We start from the raw sequence: 18721 nt of genomic DNA, 5'->3' as shown, positions 1-18721 counted from the left end.
TTGGGCAGGCACCCACACGCGCCCGGCATGAGTTTTAAGCCACCGGGTCCGGGACGTGAACCACGGTCAATTACGTGGGAGTCCAGTGACATAGCCATTACGCTAACTGCTGGTCCCGAGTGATCATGTTTTTCAGGGATCCATTCCTAGTTTCATCTTTAGTTCTATTCTGTCCTTACTCTATACTGTACAGCCCACTTCTGTGTCCTTAGCTGTCATCCATATACTAATGACTATCAAAGATATATCTCAATATATTTTTCCCCAAAACTTTATCCATTTCTTCCATGAAAGAGAGAGCTACAGAGAAACAGATAACACTTCAGTCTCTCTCTGCTATGATTTACCCTCAACCATAGCCATCCTGGATCACAGGCATGTATGTGCACCTGTTGCATCTGGTGAGGTGCTGGGATATGAATCCAAGACCCTTCTCATATGGCTCCAGTCACACCACTGCTGTTGCCACTGCCTGGCCCTCAGCCTGTCTTTGACATGTTGATCACCAAACTCTGCTTTTCCTACTCAGCTCATAAAACATTTTCCTCTGCAAAGCTTTTTCAGGCAGCTCAGGATATTTTTGTAGAGGTACCCGCTCATACCTCTGTTTTCCCATTGCATGGTGCTCTCATGCTTGACTGAGAGCTCCTTGATGACTGGGCTCTGTTTTATTTTTTCACCCTAGGGCCCACCTAGCACAGTATCTGGCTATAGTAACTGCTTAATAAAGATTATAGAAATTGTGATGCCCAGCCTTGGTGGTTCAGGCTGTGGTATTTTTGCCTGTAGTGCTGGAAGCCATATGGCCATCCATGCGTTTGGATCTCAAGTCAACCTGAAACATGCAAGGCATAAGTGCACTGGTGCTCACGATCCCAGTAAGCTGGAGGGTTGGCAGAAGGAGATCATGGTGTGACCAGATCCTGTTGAGGATACTTGTCTTTATCTCCCTAAATGAGTTTTTAAGTAAAGAAACTGTGCTGTGATAAGTGTTGTAATAGAGTGGTGCTCAAGGAACACAGGGAGGAGAGAATTAATTTTCCATACTGAGCAGAGTTGGGATCAAGGGAAGGTGGAGAAGGATTAAGGGAAAACCTTCAAGGAGAAGATGGAAAGCAGAACTGCCCATTTCTGAGAGTTCTGGCTAAAAACCACAGAAAGAAATGCCTGTTATTCTTGCTAAGCCAGGGGCATCTTTGGCCTATTGCTTCCCTGGCCTTAGGACTGGATGACTTTTATGGTTGGGTCTCCAAATAAACCTCCATCTATAACACATTGATCATTGAAGACAAGTGCCACTTAGTAATATAATATTAAACAGGACTGACCTTAAATGTGCCACCTTAACTGAGGCTGAAAATAGACGTACACACACACAGGCTTATTGGTCATGTATGCTTAGCTCTAGACAAGAAAATGCCCTTTACGATGTATTGGAGATTGATACGTGAAAACTAACAAATTTAAGTCTTAGAATGTAGCAGGTCGGGTCACTAGAACTGAATGTCTCCAAGTTGACTGTCAGATCTTTCCAAGGGCAAAAACGAAAGATGATATAGCCATTACAGGCCATGAACCTGTTCTCACCCACCTGATGCTTTTACTAATTAGCTTCTTGGCTGGGTGGCAATTTGGGGCAAGTGCATGCAAGCTGAATTCACAGGGGAGCCCACATTCCAGTCTGCCATTGCGCAAGCCACTGGGATACTACACTGCTTCTCTTGGCTTCTTTCCCTCCCAAGAGCCCTGCTTTGCCCTGGTAGAGAAATGGAAGTAGAACTTTTCATTAAATGAAGAAGAAATTTCATGAGGCTCTGGTGTCTTGCTAGTTTTATTTTACTTTTTTAGTAGGTTGTCTAAAAACATTTATGCTCCTTGACCCGTTAGTTTCACTTCTGGGATTCTGTCATTAGGAAACAAACCACAATATTGAAAAAGGTTCAGGGTCAGCCAGTGGCGTAGTGGTAAAGATGCTGGATTCTTACATGGTTGACCAGTTCGAATCCTGGACCTGGTGGCTTGAAATTTACACTGGGCATGTGTGCATGCATGCCTAAAATTTCAGGAGAAGAATGGAGAAGAAAGGATTGTGGCATGGTCTTCCACTCTGGGGAGAGATTTCTCACTTTCCCTCTCTCTGTCTCTCCAGCAAGCACATATGCCCTATGGCAAAACCAAAACCAAAAACAAAGGAAAGAGGCTCAATCACAAAGATGTTTTTGTAATCTTATTTATACTAGCATAAAATTAGAAGCAGTTTAAATGTCTTAATTGGAGAATGGGTAAGTGAATCTTGATACACACCCATTTAACGGACTAATACAACCATTACAACATTTGTCATGAACTTATACCTCAACATGGAGAAAGAGCTTATGATAAAATGAAATATAGAATCCAAAATGATTGATATTTGTACATTAATATGTCATAGTTTTATAAGAACATAAATATACATAGGAAAAACAAATAGAAATATTCTGTAATGCTAACAATCTTTAGGTTGAGGTGCTGGGATTATAAATGATTTTCATTATTAGTCTTTGCATACTGTGCTTATATTACTGATAAAGTAAAAAGTAAATAAAAAGTAAGAGTAAGGTGCCAGCAGGTGGCATGGTGGTTAAGGCACAGGACTCCCACATGGCCAACCCGGTTTCAAGTCTCAGAACTGGCAGCTTGAAAATCACACCAGGCGGATATGCATATGTGCCTGAAATCCCAGGAGGAGAATGGAGGAGCAGGGGTTGCAGCATGGCCATCTCCTCTAGGGGGTGATTTCTCACTTTCCCTCTCACTGTTTCTCTGGAGAGCATACACACCCTATGACAAAGAGGTTAAACAAAACATAACAAGAAAAAGAATGGTTTGCTATAGAAGAAAAGAGACTAGCAAAACAGACAGTATATAGTTACATTCTTAAACTTTCTCATGTATGTTCAGTCTGATTTCATGTTTCCCATCTACTTTTTCTAGGCAGTAAGGAATGAGATGTAATGGTGTATTCTAGTTCGCTCTTGAAATTAACATGTGTGCTGAAGGGTAGAAGGAAGTGGTGTCAACAGGACCCTCTTGCTACCCAAATTTCACTGCTTCTATCTATGTCTACTTCTGGGGTGATTGTCTTTGTTGCCTATGAATATGTTAAATTTAATTGCTTCAGGGTACAGCAAAGTAAAACCAGGACCCAAAATGATGAAGCCTTTGTGTTACCATCTCAGGAACAGATCTTTCACATAGATCCTCAATAAGATTTGGAAATGCCAGGGTGTTACTCTTCTTAAAATAATTTTCCAGCCAAATCTAGATAGAGGTAGAGTTCGGAAAAACAAGTTGGGGCCACCTCTCTTCTTAATCCTTTGCTTAAGCTAGGGCTTGAGTTAAGTAAAAGCAAATGCCAGGCTAGTGTGATATTGACAAGACCTAGAACAGTGGGGCTGGAAATACTGATTAGTGGAGCTTCGTGTTCTTCTCTGGCATAATTGCATGCCTTGACCTAAAGAAGAAACACATGCACACACACACCCCTTTATTAACATTTTGGGTTGTCAGAAAAGTCGTTAAGCATTTTTTTTTTTCAGAAAAAAACATAGAAAAAAAACCGTCATGACTTTACCAACAACTCAGTATTAGTTGTACATATTGGTACAGTACAATGTGATTTATCAGTATAAGAATACTATGTGGAGTGATTAAACCAGTGTGATTAGTATACCTGTTATCTCAAGCATTTGTAATTACTTTGTATTAGGAATGTTCAAAATCCTCTTTTTTAGTAATTTTGAGAGATACAGTAAATTGTTGTTACCTATTACATATTCACCCTATTATGTTTTTAACACTAGACATTGTTCCTTTTATCTATCTGCAATTTAATTTTCTTTATTCAACATCATTCTATCCACCTCTCCCCACAAACCTTCCCAGCCACTAGCTGTCATTAAGAAGAAAGATTTTGCAAGGTTCTTCTGCTGTATTTTCAGCAAAATGCTTCCTGTTTTTATCTCACTGGATTCTTCTTTCCCTCCATTAACATTTTACTGTCATTGGAACTGGGAAATTGGTGATAACAGTAAGCCAGGTTTAAGCCTAGTCTCTTAAAACTAGGGTCAATGCTTAATAATTAATAAACTTTTAAGCATCTTTTACATACAAGCTAATAATGCTAAATAATATGTTGTAGTAGGAGTGCTCTTGCCCTAGGAGTTATAAGACCTGCATTGTGGTCCTGACTCTACCCTTTGGAGGCTCTTGTGTCTTCTGTAGAAAGAGCAAGTTGGTTTGCTAGATGGTCTGCATACAGTTTGTCTAGTCTGGTTTTCTGTGACCTAAGGCTGCACCAAAGATTGAGTTGCAAATAAAGGTTCAAAACAAAACAAAACAGCCTTTCTTTATAAAATTTTTACAGCCTTCTAGAAAAAGGCTTGTTTGAAATGATAACTCTAGTAATAACTAACTTTTATTGAGCCCTTACTATGTGCCAGGCTCTGTGCTTAGCACTTTACATAGGTCACCTCTCTTAATCTTAGTCTTCATCTGTATAACAATCCTATGAAGTGCAAACAGCATTGCCTGTATTTTGCTGCTGATGAAATTGAGACTTGGAAGGTCAAGACACATGTATAAGGTCAGTTAGAAAAAAAAAAAAAAACAGATATCTAGGACTTGAACTTAAACAGTGTGACTCTAGGCCTGGGTTCTTAACTGTGGTATTTACACTGCTTACCCATTACCTGTTGAAAGTTTAGATAACTGCAAAGGACTATTGTTTTTTAGCTCTCAAAGGAAGTGAATTAGTAGCCTGGTTTGCAAGACTGTTGGGCAAGGTATTCTCTAGGACACTTCAGGCCACCTTATGCACCAACTTGAAAGGACATGAGAGTTCACTGGGGCCTTTCACTTTCTATGAGGGGTTGTGTATGTGTTTCATGCACAAAGTCAAAGATATAGTCACAGGGAAACTTTGAACTGGCTCCTTTCCATTTAGCTGGAAGTAAAATAATATAAACAAGTTGACCAAGATTTAGCAGAGAAACAGGTTTCCTAGACTTAGATTCTTCATCCTGGTTGGTGAAGTGTGGGGTGGAGGCAGAATAGGAGAGGATAGAATAAGGCATAGAAAGAACATCTTATAGGCATATTGCAAAATTCATTTGAAGGGTGGGAATTGGGTCTGTCCTGGCTACCCTGTCATGTTGATTTTCTAGAACTTGACTTGGCAACCTTTTGGGCTCTCACTAATGTGTTTTGGCTCAACCTTCCAGGTAGACTGGGAGAGGCCAATGACTACAAATGAAGTAAGAAGTTAGCTTGGCCTTGATGCCCTGTGGTTGTAAACAAAGAGTTGAATATAGATTCAATTGCATTTTCAAAGACAGAATCATGGATATCCTTTCTTCCTCTATCAAATATCCTCAGGGGACAATGTGTGTCCAGGAGAAACAAGGTCATTATATTGATTGAAGATGATGTCAGACCCCCTGGCAGTGGCGTGATTAAAGCTGTGGGCAGATTAAAGGTTGCAGAGTTCAGACTACTTTAGTTCATGTGCATGAGACAGGGAATCTTTTTCTTTCCTTTCTCTAATAAGTAAATAGAATGGTGTTTTCCTTTTTATGTGACTCTTGACATGTAGGTGAATGTAAGTTCTTTAAGGGGGAAAAAATCAGTAATCTGAAGATTCTGTAAATTTTTTTCTTAGACTGATTTCTTTTCTAAATAGCAACAAAAAAGGCTGGGTGTTGGGTGGGGGAGTGAGATCTATGTCCAGATGACATCAAGTGATTTGGGGTTTGAGAAGGAAATGGAGGGGAGAGGACAAAATTAATTGGAGAAAGACTTTGGCCAAGTAAAGTTTTCTCCGTGAGGAGCTGAGTGTCAGGAGAAAGCCTGTGGACATTGGTTTGAAGAATCTAGTAAGCACTGGAAAAGAATTGTATGGTGGTTTCTCTCCAGAGGCTCAAGTTTAAAAGCCTTGGGCTGTTTTCTGCTGTTTCATTTGAAAAATGACAAATGTTTTGCTCAGAATTGGACAATAAAAATAAGGTGGTAATTTGCCAGAGTTCCATTAATAGTCCAGCTTTGATTCTAATTAAAAGTTGTTTCTCTACTTTGCAATTTAGGGGAGACCTCCTAAAATAATTGCCTTGCAGATTGGAGACGATTTTGCTTTTGATTGTGATTATATGTTGGGCCAAAACAAGATGGAAAGACAATTTTCCATGTTTGTTCACTCGATATCTGTTCACTTTATTTTTGGCAAGACTGCAAGGAAATGATGTTAAATTAATCACTGTGTGGTTTTGTGGATTTTTTCAAAAACTTGAATGTTTTGGACATGATCCCAAAATTCAGAGATGCTTGTGTGCTTCCTTTATATTGCCTTGCTCCTCAAATGGAGTCTCTGGTGAGGATTCAAGGTTTTCCTTTAAAAGATATGAATGAGTCATGACTAGGCTGGGGCAGAAGATAAGAATGTGGTTCATGTGCATCTCAAATAAACACAAGTTCCTGAGTTCTGCAACCATTTGGTTGGACCTGTATGATTTTTCAGTGTGTCAAAGCAAATTGTAAATGAGGACCATCTCAAATCCACATCTATTGGGCTTTTGCATCTGGTCTTTACAACACAAATCTAATAGTTTCTTTGGCTGAGCTACGTGGGCAGTGGAAGTGCTAAGAAAGCAAGTGAAGGCATCTTCTGCTTGGAGAAGGGGGGCTGCTCTGTGTTGAGGGGGCGGTCAACTTTCCACTCTAGCAAGAATGGATGGGCCATCAGATTGTCAGTTTATCAGATTGTAAGCTCCGTGAGGGCAGGACGTATATTTTGTTTTGTATCTCTCATTGTGTCTAACCTGAGGCTGGCAAATGTCTGGAATAGTCAATATGCAATAAATAATTAATGACTTGGTTGAAAATGTCTGGAATAGTCAATATCAATAAATACTTAATGACTTGGTTGAAAAGAAGTTTTGTTTTTCTTCTGCCCTTCTGAGACCAAATCAGGTCTTCACTGAGTGTTCCTTGTTTTTGATCCCAAACCTAAATGATGATTGCCTTCCTTTCTGGGAAGTGGGGCAGTGAGCTTCAGTAACCTGCCCTGCTACTGATAGCAATGTGAAGGTTGTACCCTACAGGTGACAGTGGTTATGGCTTTTGTCATCATCCACCCTTCCAACCAGGAATGGAAGCAGTGGCTTTTCAGGAACGAGAGGCTAGAACAGAGCAATCCTTTCCAGTCTCAGACCTGAGCATCCCAACACTTGGAGACTGGCATGACCTCCTGAGCACAGTGGCTGGACAGTGAGGTTTCTTTTCTGCCCTAATGGAGATGGACTCTGCCACTCATATAAAAGCCAAGCACCATGGGAGAACAAGTCATTCCCTTGGAAGGACTGGTTTGGTTAACAGCTGGCCATTGGTGGCAAAATAGAAACAACGATTTTATTTCTCCCTCCCTCCCCCTCCTGAACATTTCAGAGTGACCAGTGGTTGGATTCTTGGAGACGCTTACCCTGAACCCGAGTGTTAGGGGAGAGGGAATCTGCCGGTGCGGTTTCTGGAGCTGCTCATAAGCAAGAGTTCCCTATCCTGATCAAGGCTTTAAGCCTAAAAGAAAGCAGAAATAGGTATGGACAATTGGGATGTGCGTGTGTGTGCCTGTGTGTGTGCGCCTGCTGGGTGGAGGGTGTGGCATGGGAGGGGGTGGCATACTCTTCTGGGGTCTGGAACAGCTCAATGTCTGCATTTCCTGGTTTTGCAGGAGGGGTTTGGAAGTAATTTTGCTTCAATCACACATGTTCCCATTTCCATATTTTTGAGAGATTAAAAAGCAGTTTGCTAGTTATCTCTCCAGTTTCAGGCACCAACCTGAAGGTTGCTTGTCAACCTATTAGAAAATCTCAATTTGACAGTTCAAAAACAGGAGTTCTGGAGAGCCACTGGGAGGGAGGGGAAGAACAATAGGTTGCACTTCCCAAAAGAATATGTTGAATGGGATTTTGAAAGGATTTGGCGGGCCTATTCAATGGCACAGTAGTAATATGCTGCTCATGGGAAGTCAAATCCTACATGGTGGCCAAGGCTCAAATCTCTAGCCTGGTCAGCTTGAAACGCAAGTATGTGTGTGAGTGCCCAAGATCCAAGGGGCTGGAGGACTGGAGGAAAGGGATAACCAGATCCCTGTGGAGGCTTTTCACCTTTCTCTCTCTCTCATATATATATATATATATACTTTCTGTCATGCATAAAGGGAAAAAATCCTTTAAAAAGGGAGGCCTATGGAGGGCTAACTGTGAGGTCAAACTGCTCAGTAGAACAATTAGAAACCAGGTAGTCAAGAAGTGAGAAAAAAGAGAAGATGACGTTTCTCCATATACTGTACACATTCTGGGTCACTCTCTATGACACTAAAGAAAATGGGTTCATGTCTCCATAAATATTAGAGTCTACTAAATATCCCAGAAATAAAAGTCTGAGAACCAGTATTCCAGTCCTCATCTAGAAACTTGAAGCTGATTAGGTTGACCTTTATTGTGATTTTTCTGTGAGACATAATATCCATTCTCCACCAATTACATAGGATTTGTAGAGTGAAAACTTTGTTATTAAATGTTAATATTTAATCACAATATTTCAGATGACAGATTCTGTCCAGAAAATTTGAGTTCTAGTGAGTTGGTGTGCATGCAAAAGAGATGTCAACTTACTCTCATTTTTCAGATGGGAAAATAGAAGTCACGAATAGAGGAATCAGGTATTAGGTTCCCCTGTAAACCAATAGTATGATTTGAATTCGAATCTTAAATTGTATTACTACTGTTACCTGTTTCACCCCATACTTCTTTAGATGGATTGGTGGTGGCCAGGGGACATGGTAATCCTACCCTTTCCAGAAGGATGACTTTATTATTTTCCAGTTTCTAAATGTTGTCAGAGCACACTTCAATTTGAAAGATGCCCTTCCCCTTTAAGCTCCTCCTATAAAACAACAGCAAATCACAATGACTATTTCTGGGTAGCTAAAAAAGAAACTGTCAGTAATACTTATCCCAAGTCTTTCTCTTATTAAATAAAGGAGTGTCCAAAATGGACAATACAAGAAATAAAGGATTTTTTTTTCAAAGAAATACATTTGTGAGTCTGATGGGATTAACAAAAAAGATTTGCACAAAAGCAGGGGTCATTTCTACTTGGTATAAGTTAAGGTCACTTATATTTATTTTAGTTTTTATTTAGCATTTTTTGAATTGCCAGAGGGTGCTCAAGAGAGTGAGAGAGCGTGAGAGTGTGACAGAGAGGGAGAAAGAGAAATCACCCCCAATGGAGCATGATCACACTACGATGATCACACTACGATCCTTTTTCCTCCTTTTGTCTTTCCTGTTAGGATCTGAGACATGCACACACATGAGCCTGGCATGTTTTCCAAGCCGCTGGGGAAAGATTTGAACCATAGTCAGCCATGGGGGAATCTCACTATCCCCTGCACAGGGTTTTAACTTCTGTGCTACAGAGCTGATCCTTCTTTAGCATTTTATAGCTCCCTTCACATGCCGAATTGCTTTATAAATCTTGTCTGTGGAGTACTGTTCTCCACTTTCCTACTCTCACTTCCACAGCCATTTAAGAGTTGGGTTTTTAAAAAGTTTATTCATTTATTTCTGCAGAAGGAAGAGAGAGGGAGGTAGGAACCCCCAGTAGGGTCCCATGCCATGATCAACCCTCAGTTCCAGCTGGCTTGGGTCACAGGCACATATGTGCTCTGTATGTACAGAGAGGCCTCGGTTTGCAAACTCCAGATTTTCCCACGTGGGTCCAGTTGCATTACCTGGCCCAAGAGTTGGATTTATTTTTTTAGATATTTTTGCTATAGGGCACGTGCATTTGCTGGAGAGACAGAGACATAACGTGAGAAATCACCTCTCCCCTCCCCCCCCCTCCAGAGAGGATGGCCATACCACAATCCCTTCTCCACTATTCTCCTATCAGAATTTTGGGTGTGCACATGCATGTGCCCAGCATGAGTTTTAAGCTGCAGGTGTGGAACTTGAACCATGGTCAACTTTGTGGGAGTCCAGCAATGTAACCGTTATGCCATTTGCTGATCCCAAGAGTTGGATTTTTAATTTTAGTAGAATACAGAGAAATGAACCTTGGGAGTAAGGGCCTTGGAACATTGCCCACTCAGATCACCCCATTTGACCATTCCAGGTTTCTCCAGTCCTCTTAGGAGTTATGTCAAGATTAAATATTTAATTGATGGTAAAATTAAAAGAGGAAACAGAGCTCTTATACCTCCAAGTTCCTCATCATATCAATGCTAGCACCAGGAATCTGCAATAATTAATCTGTTAGTTCTAGATTCAGCTCCATACTTTATTTCTGCAATGGAAACCTCATCCCCACATACCCATTTTCTTTCCCTTTGGAGGACTGATTTATCTATCCATCAAGGGTGTTAAGCTTCCTGTTTCCCCTTCCCAGGTCAAGGGCAGCCCAGGTGCCCAATTTCTCTCTCTCTTCACAAGGCACCACCAGCAATAGAGATGAGAAATTCTGAAGAACAGCCAAGTGGAGGAACCACAGTATTACAGCGTCTGCTACAAGAGCAGCTTCGCTATGGCAATCCTAGCGAGAATCGCAACCTGCTTGCCATACACCAGCAAGCATCAGGGAATGGCCCTCCTTTCCCTGGTAGCAGTGGGAACCCAGGCCCACAGAATGATGTGTTGAGTCCCCAAGACCACCACCAGCAGCTTGTGGCTCATGCTGCTCGACAAGAACCCCAGGGGCAGGAAATCCAGTCAGAAAACATCATCATGGAGAAGCAGTTGTCCCCTCGAATGCAGAATAATGAAGAACTCCCAACCTATGAAGAAGCCAAGGTCCAGTCCCAGTACTTTCGGGGCCAACAGCATGCCAGTGTTGGAGCAGCCTTTTATGTTACTGGAGTCACCAACCAGAAGATGAGGACTGAGGGTCGCCCATCAGTTCAGCGGCTCAATTCTGGGAAGATGCACCAGGATGAAGGACTCAGAGACCTTAAGCAAGGGCATGTTCGTTCCTTGAGTGAACGTCTAATGCAGATGTCACTGGCCACCAGTGGAGTTAAGGCCCATCCACCTGTTACCAGTGCTCCCCTCTCCCCACCACAGCCCAATGATCTCTACAAGAATCCCACAAGTTCCAGTGAGTTCTACAAGGCCCAAGGGCCACCTCCCAACCAGCATAGCCTGAAGGGAATGGAACACCGAGGCCCCCCACCAGAGTATCCCTTCAAGGGCATGCCGCCCCAGTCTGTAGTGTGCAAGCCCCAAGAGCCAGGGCACTTCTATAGTGAGCATCGCCTGAACCAGCCAGGGAGAACAGAGGGGCAACTGATGAGGTATCAGCATCCCCCTGAGTATGGAGCAGCCAGGTAAGAGTTCCCTTTCTGTCATTTCCTGACCTCATCCCCAACCAGCTTCTTGTGCTGTGTATTGGGAATCATAAGGGAAGGAATGGGCAGGTGTTTGGTGTAACACACTGCAGTGCATAACTGGTCCCTGGCTTAGTAATTTGCCTGCCAATCTGAACTTCTAGCCTTTGCAGTCGTAATTAGCACTGTATTGACATTTTCCTGACTTTACAGGTTGAGCATGGCCTCAACTGCCTAGGAGATAACAGGAACCTGGGTCTTGATTTCAGCAGCTATTCATTGTCCTGTCTCCTAAAATATCGAAGGAAGGGTTAGTGTTTCTATGAATTCTTCTCTTGAGAAGCAGGAGCAAATTTTGAACTTTATTAGTCTTAGTCTGGGACATCCTAATGCTTCCACATAGTGCCCTCCATAAAATTCCCATCTGTTATTTTTATGAACAGTTTTAATTTTTCAGTAGGATTACTGTGATTCTTTTGTACACTAACCAAACATCCAGATGATATGGTGGGGTGGGGGGAGGTCCTATATTTGTGTGCAGTTGCAGAATGTTACTGTCTTGTGTGGGGAGGGTCTTCAGAAAGTTCATAGAAATGCATTATAAAAAACTACACATGGATTTAAGAATTAATTTCCATCAAAATAATCTTGTACTTTTGTTCAATTTTCTACAGACTTTTTGAAGTCTTCTCATACTTCTAGTTCCTAAATTCTGGACTGCTTTGTCTTCTGTAGAGAGTTTGCTAGTTGCCTGGCACATTTTTCAAAGTCTAAATTAAATTTGCATATCAAATAGAAGTTTGGGTCTTATGCTAAAATGCCAAAGGTAAAAACTATTCCTGTGACTTCCATTTTGTATGTTCAGTTCTTAGTACATATACTTTAATTATTCAAAGGCGTATCATTCATTGCTTGATGGTGGGATTCTGTTCATTTAGCAACAACATATTGTTAGTGTTTGGCCATGTCTCTGATAGTATTTAAGCATTTGGGGAAGGGGACAAGGTTTAAGCCATAGGCAACAATGATGGTGGTTGTGTTTGGTATTCCTGCCCTGTTCCCATGAATAGCTGTGGGTGGCCATAAGGTCTGAAGCTCTGGACTCAGGCTGACCTTCTTCCACAGGCAGCCCACAGAGTAGGGCTGTGATCCTCTTTGAAGTCTCTCTGCCTCCTGTCCCCTCCTCGCTCATTTTGAAAAGAACCTCTTGGCTTGAAATTTACTAGGTGACTCAGGAGAGGAGGCAGTCAGGGTGGAGTAGGGTGAAGGTAAGAGAAGGCACCTGGCATTTCCTGATATTCCTCCTCCCCCCTCCAGATCCTGTGTTGTAGCCAAAAGCAATTCACTCTGGGCTCCACCCCTAACATTGCCAGTTTAGGAGTTTTTTCCTCTTAACCCAGATTGCTTTCCTAACTCTTTTCAATCTGCTCTGCACAGCTTTCAAAGGGCAGGAGCCTAAATTCTGATAAGTGTGTTGGAACAGGAAATGGGGTAATGGACAGGGCTATTAAGGTTCTAAGGCGAGCAAGAACTCTATTCCCATCTGCCCAGTGAAACGGAAGAACCAGGGAGGGGTTGCGCTGTTCCTCTGCTTTGCTCAGTGGAAACCCATTCAAGCCAGCAAAATGTCAATGAAGCTGGGGGTTTTTGTTTTGCTTTTCCCATCAGTACAGAAGAGTCTGTGGGACTCCCTCCTGGCTGTGGATGGGCTGACGTCTGCTGCCTTGGAGGGGAGTACGTTGACTGTAGTGTGGAGTCAGAGCCCAAGCCCCGCTCGGCACATGGTGCGCTTGCCCAGGAAAGCTATTTTCAGAATTCATTCACCAGTATTGTTTGTGATTTGAAATGACTCCCACAGTGTTTGAAGCTAGATGGAAAAGCCCTTTGATCTTCCTAAATAAATAATGAGCCTGAAGAAGGTTTTTTCCCCTTCCCATACTGATTAAACCACCAGAGAAATTTAGCTGCATATATCTTACAGGAAGATACTCCCTCCTAAGCTTTCTGTAGCTCGCTCTCTCTCTCTCCCCCCAAAGCAACAGAGCCCATGCTGATCTACCCTTTCTTGAATAGTATTTTATTTTTTATTATTCATTTTTTTACATTTTTTAACTGAGAAAAAGTTTACATGTCATCAAATTATTTTAGCCACAGTAAATTGTATAGTAAAGTGGGTTTTAGTACATTCAAATATCCACCTATCCCCACTAATTCCAGAAAATTTTTTATCTCTCCAGAAAGAAATCCTATAATCTGTCAACCAACATCTACTCATCCTCTCCTCTCCTCTAGTCATCCGGCCCCTAGTGGTCATTGTCTTAGTCCCTGATCAGTATATTTTATTTTTTTAAATATTTTATTGCCAGGGCCAGCAGGTGGCATGGAGGTTAAAGTGGCTGGATTGTACATGACCAACTGAGCAATTTGAGTCCCAGACCTGCCAGCTTGAAAATCATGCCAGGTGCATGTGCAGGCTAGCCCAAAATCCCAAGAGGAGAATGGAGAAGGGATTGCAGCATGACCATCACCCCTTTTTCACTTTTCCTCTCTTTCTGTTTCTATCTCTGCTGAGCACATGCATCCTATGATAAAATTAAAAAAAAAAATCTTGTCAGAAAGCAAATTAGACAGAGAGGATCCCCCAATGCAGTGTAGTTTCACCTCAATCCCTTTTCCTCTTTCTCCATTCCATCAGGATTTTGGGCTTCCTCATGCATGTACCCAGAGTATATATGTATTATTAAGGTTCTTGCCATAGGGTAATCATCAGCTGTGTGGGATCTGGTTCTCTATATACAATGCTTAACCACTGCACTAGGAGGCTGGTCCTTTGACCAGTAATTTTTTTTTTTTGGAGAGGTTTTCGCTATAGGGCAGGTGCACTTGCCAGACAGACAGAGAGAGACAGAGAGACAGAAAGCGAGAAATCACCCCCCAGGGGGGATGGTCACGCCGCAATCCCTTCTCCTCCATTCTCCTCTCGGGATCTTGGGCACGCACGCACACGCGCCCGGCGTGAGTTTTAAGCCACCGGGTCCGGGACGCAAACCGCGGTCGACTACGTGGGAGTCCAGCGACATAGCCATTACGCTAACTGCTGGTCCCCGTTTGAGCAGTATTTTAACACATAGGCTTGCTCTAACAGTTTTTTCTCTATCGGAGAGAAGCAGAATGCCTAATGTAGTTGATGAATAGTCAAACCCAAAATGGCCCTAGTTGGAGGATGTACCATGTGGAGTTTTGGTCTGTATCAGGCAAGTGCTGGCTGTAACATTTTTTTCAGGGCCCTGTGTGAGGGAGTGAAACCGAGGGATCAGCAAGAGGAGGTAGTTGAACTGCTTTCCAGAATTGAATTGGTTTTAGGTGTGATATATTTTTCCTCCTTTATTTTCTTTAACTAACTAGCTATATAGTTTGTGAGTACTTTTCCAAGCAACTGTTGTTAGCACCAAACAATTAGAAAACTAAATTCTTTAGTTCTTAATCCAAAAATCACAGATGAGGATGCAAAGGAAGCTCTTTGTGCAGATTGCTGTTAAACAAACAAACCTTGTTTGCCTTTAGAGGTGCAGTGAAATGCCAGAGATTTGCTGTTAATATGAACAAAATGTTACTAACAATCCTTCGATTACATTGTCTTCCCTATAGCTTCCTCCCCACTTAAAAAATAAATATCTTGAATGCCCACAACTCCAAATGGGAAACAAGGCCAAGGCATCTAAAGAATTAAAATATTTCAGAATCTTCGCCTTTCTAAGTCTTGAGCCTTTTCTTCATCCTGGGTTTTTACATTTATCAACTGCTTTTAAAAATTATATAATCTCAGTTTATAAAGCAGCCACCTCCTTTCAATGGTTGAAATCTTGCCCAGATCTGAGGTTTCTTGAAATCCTTGTTTAGTGAAATCTAAGGGTGACCTAACTCTGTAGCTCAGAGCAGAGCTGGTTGTGCAAGAGAAACTATCAGGAATTTGCAGCCCGCTGCTCCTGGACTCACAGATTCCCCATTGCCCAGCCAGGGAAAGGCTCTGTTTCTGTGGTGAGAACAAACTAGCTTCTGGGCTGTCGGTGGCACCTGCTCTGGTGAGTGTGTGTGTGCATGGCCTGCACATATGTGAACCAGGAGTATGTGTGTGTGTTTGTGCATGCAGCTAGGGAAGGCGGGGACTCCCAGTCCTAGAGGTGGCAGGGTAGAATGTGCTATGGCAGCTGGTGGTGGGGCTTTTACTTACCATGAGTGTCCTTCCCCAGAAGCTGTCTCTGGAAGAGAGCCCTGACTTAGGAAGGACACAGATTTTAGTCAGTGGCCTCTGTCAGTGCTGCACATATGCTATGTCCCTTTTCTGCAGAGCCCTAGTGGCCCAGGTAGTCTTGGGAAGGAGCAGGATGAAGGGAGTGAAGGGACAGGAAAGTAGGTAAGGCTTCCTTGGTCTCATATTTCTGTTGTTTGTGAGTGGCTTGTTGATCCTGGTTATTGTGTCAGGGGAGTGATTTTTTTTTTAAAATTTATTTATTTATTTATTTATTTTGAGAGATTTTTTTCACTGTAGGGCGCGTGCGCTCGCCAGACGGACAGAGAGAGACATAGAGACAGAAAGCGAGAAATCACCCCCCAGGGGGGATGGTCACGCCGCAATCCCTTCTCCTCCGTCACGCCGCAATCACTTCTCCTCCATTCTCCTCTCGGGATCTTGGGCACGCACGCACACGCGCCCGGCGTAAGTTTTAAGCCACCAGGTCCGGGACACGAACCGCGGTCGACTACGTGGGAGTCCAGCGACATAGCCATTACGCTAACTGCTGGTCCCTCAGGGGAGTGATTTAAGCTGCTGTGTGATGGAAGGACCTAAAGAGTGTGCTGCTCATGTGACTGCTGCCACCTTTATTATTAACATAATTATTCTTACTATTGTTATTTCATCTTGTGCATATTCTTGCTTCTTCTCACATCCCTGTCATTTGCTCCCCAGCCCTGTTGTTCTTCAATCCCCTCTTCTGGGGGGAATCTTCACCCCTTTGTTGGGACCATCTTGTCCTGCTTTTTTGTGTTGGGTGGATGCTGTAGCCCAGATGGAGTTCCTTCACTGGAGGGCTTTCTCTTCCTTTGAGACTGCCCCAGCCTTAGCTTGTTTGCAAACCTGCCAGGAATGGGCTGCCTTGGATTTCTCAACATCAGGGTGCACTGAGATCTGCTTCCTTTTCCAGCCTGAGGAACTGAGGGGCAGTTGCCTTGTCTCTGCTTATCTTTGTCCTTGGCTTATCCAGCCCCAGAGACCTTTTCCAGAGACCTTGTGCTCTCCTCCTCCCTGAGGCCCCTGGGAGCCTTCTACTAACCAAAGCATGGAGGGGCCTTTCAGCCTCCAGGCAAGAGGGAAGCCAGTGACCTAGTTTGTTTGAGAGAGAGGTTTGAGTTGCTTGATGGGGCCCAGGGGACTGTGGAGTGGAAGCCCAGTTCAGAACTGGGCATTCAATCTAGAAGAGAACACCTCCCAGGCCCTGGGTTTCCAAGTGCTGGAAACAATGATGAGGTTAAAACAATGATTTTTTTTTTCCTTGAAATTTTGAGACCTAGATGGGAAAACAAGAAATTTAATCCAAACATTTCTGCCCAAGAAATGCAAAAGTCTCCAAGAAATCCTAGGACATTTTAATTAACTCTACAAATATGTGTACAAGAGGACTTCAAAACATCCATGAAAAAATAGAATTAAAGTACAATTTAATTTTGATGCAAAAAAATTTTGAAATCCATGTCTTTTTTTAATGAGTGGAGTTACTGGAGGAGCTATTTAAGAATCAACTCCAGTGGGACCAGCAGTGAGCATAATGGCTGTGTCTCTGGACTCCCATGTAGTCGACTGTGGTTCGAGTCAAGGACCCGGTGGCTTAAACTTATGCCAGGCGCGTGTGCGTGTGTGCCCAAGATCCTGAGAGGAGAATGGAGGAGAAGGGATTGCAGCATGGCCATCCCCTCATGGGGTGATTTCTAGCTTTCTGTCTCTCTGTCTCTCTCTCTCTCTGGCAAGCACACACGCCCAAAAGCAAGCACGCCTCTCCAAAAAAAAAAAAAAAGATTCAACTCCAGTATAGCTTTCTTTTTAAAAAGTTTATTTATTTTGGGACCAGCAGTTGGCGTAATGGCTATGTCACTGGACTCCCATGTAGTTGACTGCGATTTGAGTCCTGGATCCAGTGGCTTAGACTCACACCAGGCATGTGTGCGTGCATGCCCAAGATCCCGAGAGGAGAATGGAGGAGAAGGGATGGTGGCATGGCCATCCCACCAGGGGGTGATTTCTCGCTTTTGGTCTCTGTCTCTCTCTGTCTTTCTGGCGAGCGCATGTGTCCTATAGCAAAAACAAACAAACAAACAAAAACAAACAAAAAAACCTCTCCAAAAAGAGAGTTTATTTATTTCTTCAGAGAGAGAGAGAGAAACAGAGAGATAGCAGCCCAAACAGAGTCTTGATGCTGTGACTTACTTAGTGTCAGCCAGGCCCAGATCATGGGCACATGCATGCCTGGCATACTTAGGGAGGTCTCTGGATATAAACCCAGAAGCTTATTATATGTATCAGACTTGTAGAGCATCATATTATACCATTGTGCCACTTGGTCCAGCCCCTGTAGTTTTTCAATAATGTGTATTTTTATGAACTTTCTAAATGACCACCCTACCCCCCCATAAAGTATAATAGCATTTACACAGAAGAAAGAGGGTATATATAGTCCATTTTACTCATGAGGAAATGAAAACTCTATCGACTGGAAAATGGGAACTGTTCACTAATTAAATTGATAAACAGTACTCAGGCTTTTGATTGGATGAGTTCTTTAGAGTCTCGGAAAGAAAGATTATATATGGTAGCAGCTTTCCTGTTGTAATCACGACTACCAAATAGTTTAGATGCCTCTTCAGTATTAAGTAATTATTTGTAGTGACATATGTATACAGTTGGAAGAATATGGGTATACCCAAGGCATAGATAGGGCTAAGGGACATGAACCAAGATTTGAGCATGTTTGAGAGGTCTCATGAATATCTAGGTTACTGAGTATTTCTCAGCAAGTGTTTTTTGTAGTTGTAAAAGGCCCAAGTGAGGATCTTTTGTAGGGATGTCTAAATGAACAATAATGGTAACTTTAGTGTATGTGGGAGGGACATGCTTTAGCATCTGGAACGCCAGTTAAAAGTTAATTGCGCCTGGTGATTTGTCCCAGTTCCACCATAAATTTTGTGCAATTTAGTGCAAAGATTAACTGGATATTCCATATGTAAAATCTCTAACAAGGTCAACAGATC

The 18721-nt window shown here is 42.6% G+C and overlaps 1 protein-coding gene across 1 annotated transcript in view; it reads left to right on the top strand.

Annotated features, from left to right (window-relative positions):
* Positions 1 to 18721, top strand: part of AMOT (angiomotin) — an 85945-nt gene that overhangs the window by 12940 nt on the left and 54284 nt on the right. The window contains 2 exon segments of the mRNA XM_014583900.2: positions 7480 to 7628; positions 10486 to 11419. Coding sequence (XP_014439386.1) covers positions 10548 to 11419 — 872 coding nt within the window. The 5' untranslated portion in view covers positions 7480 to 7628; positions 10486 to 10547.

Source organism: Tupaia chinensis, unplaced genomic scaffold, assembly GCF_000334495.1.
Source record: "Tupaia chinensis unplaced genomic scaffold, TupChi_1.0 Scaffold144991_2, whole genome shotgun sequence".
In the NCBI taxonomy this organism is placed as follows: Eukaryota; Metazoa; Chordata; class Mammalia; order Scandentia; family Tupaiidae; genus Tupaia; species Tupaia belangeri.
The sequence above is the reverse complement of the archived record's forward strand: the minus strand, read 5'-3'. Positions and strand labels throughout refer to the sequence as shown.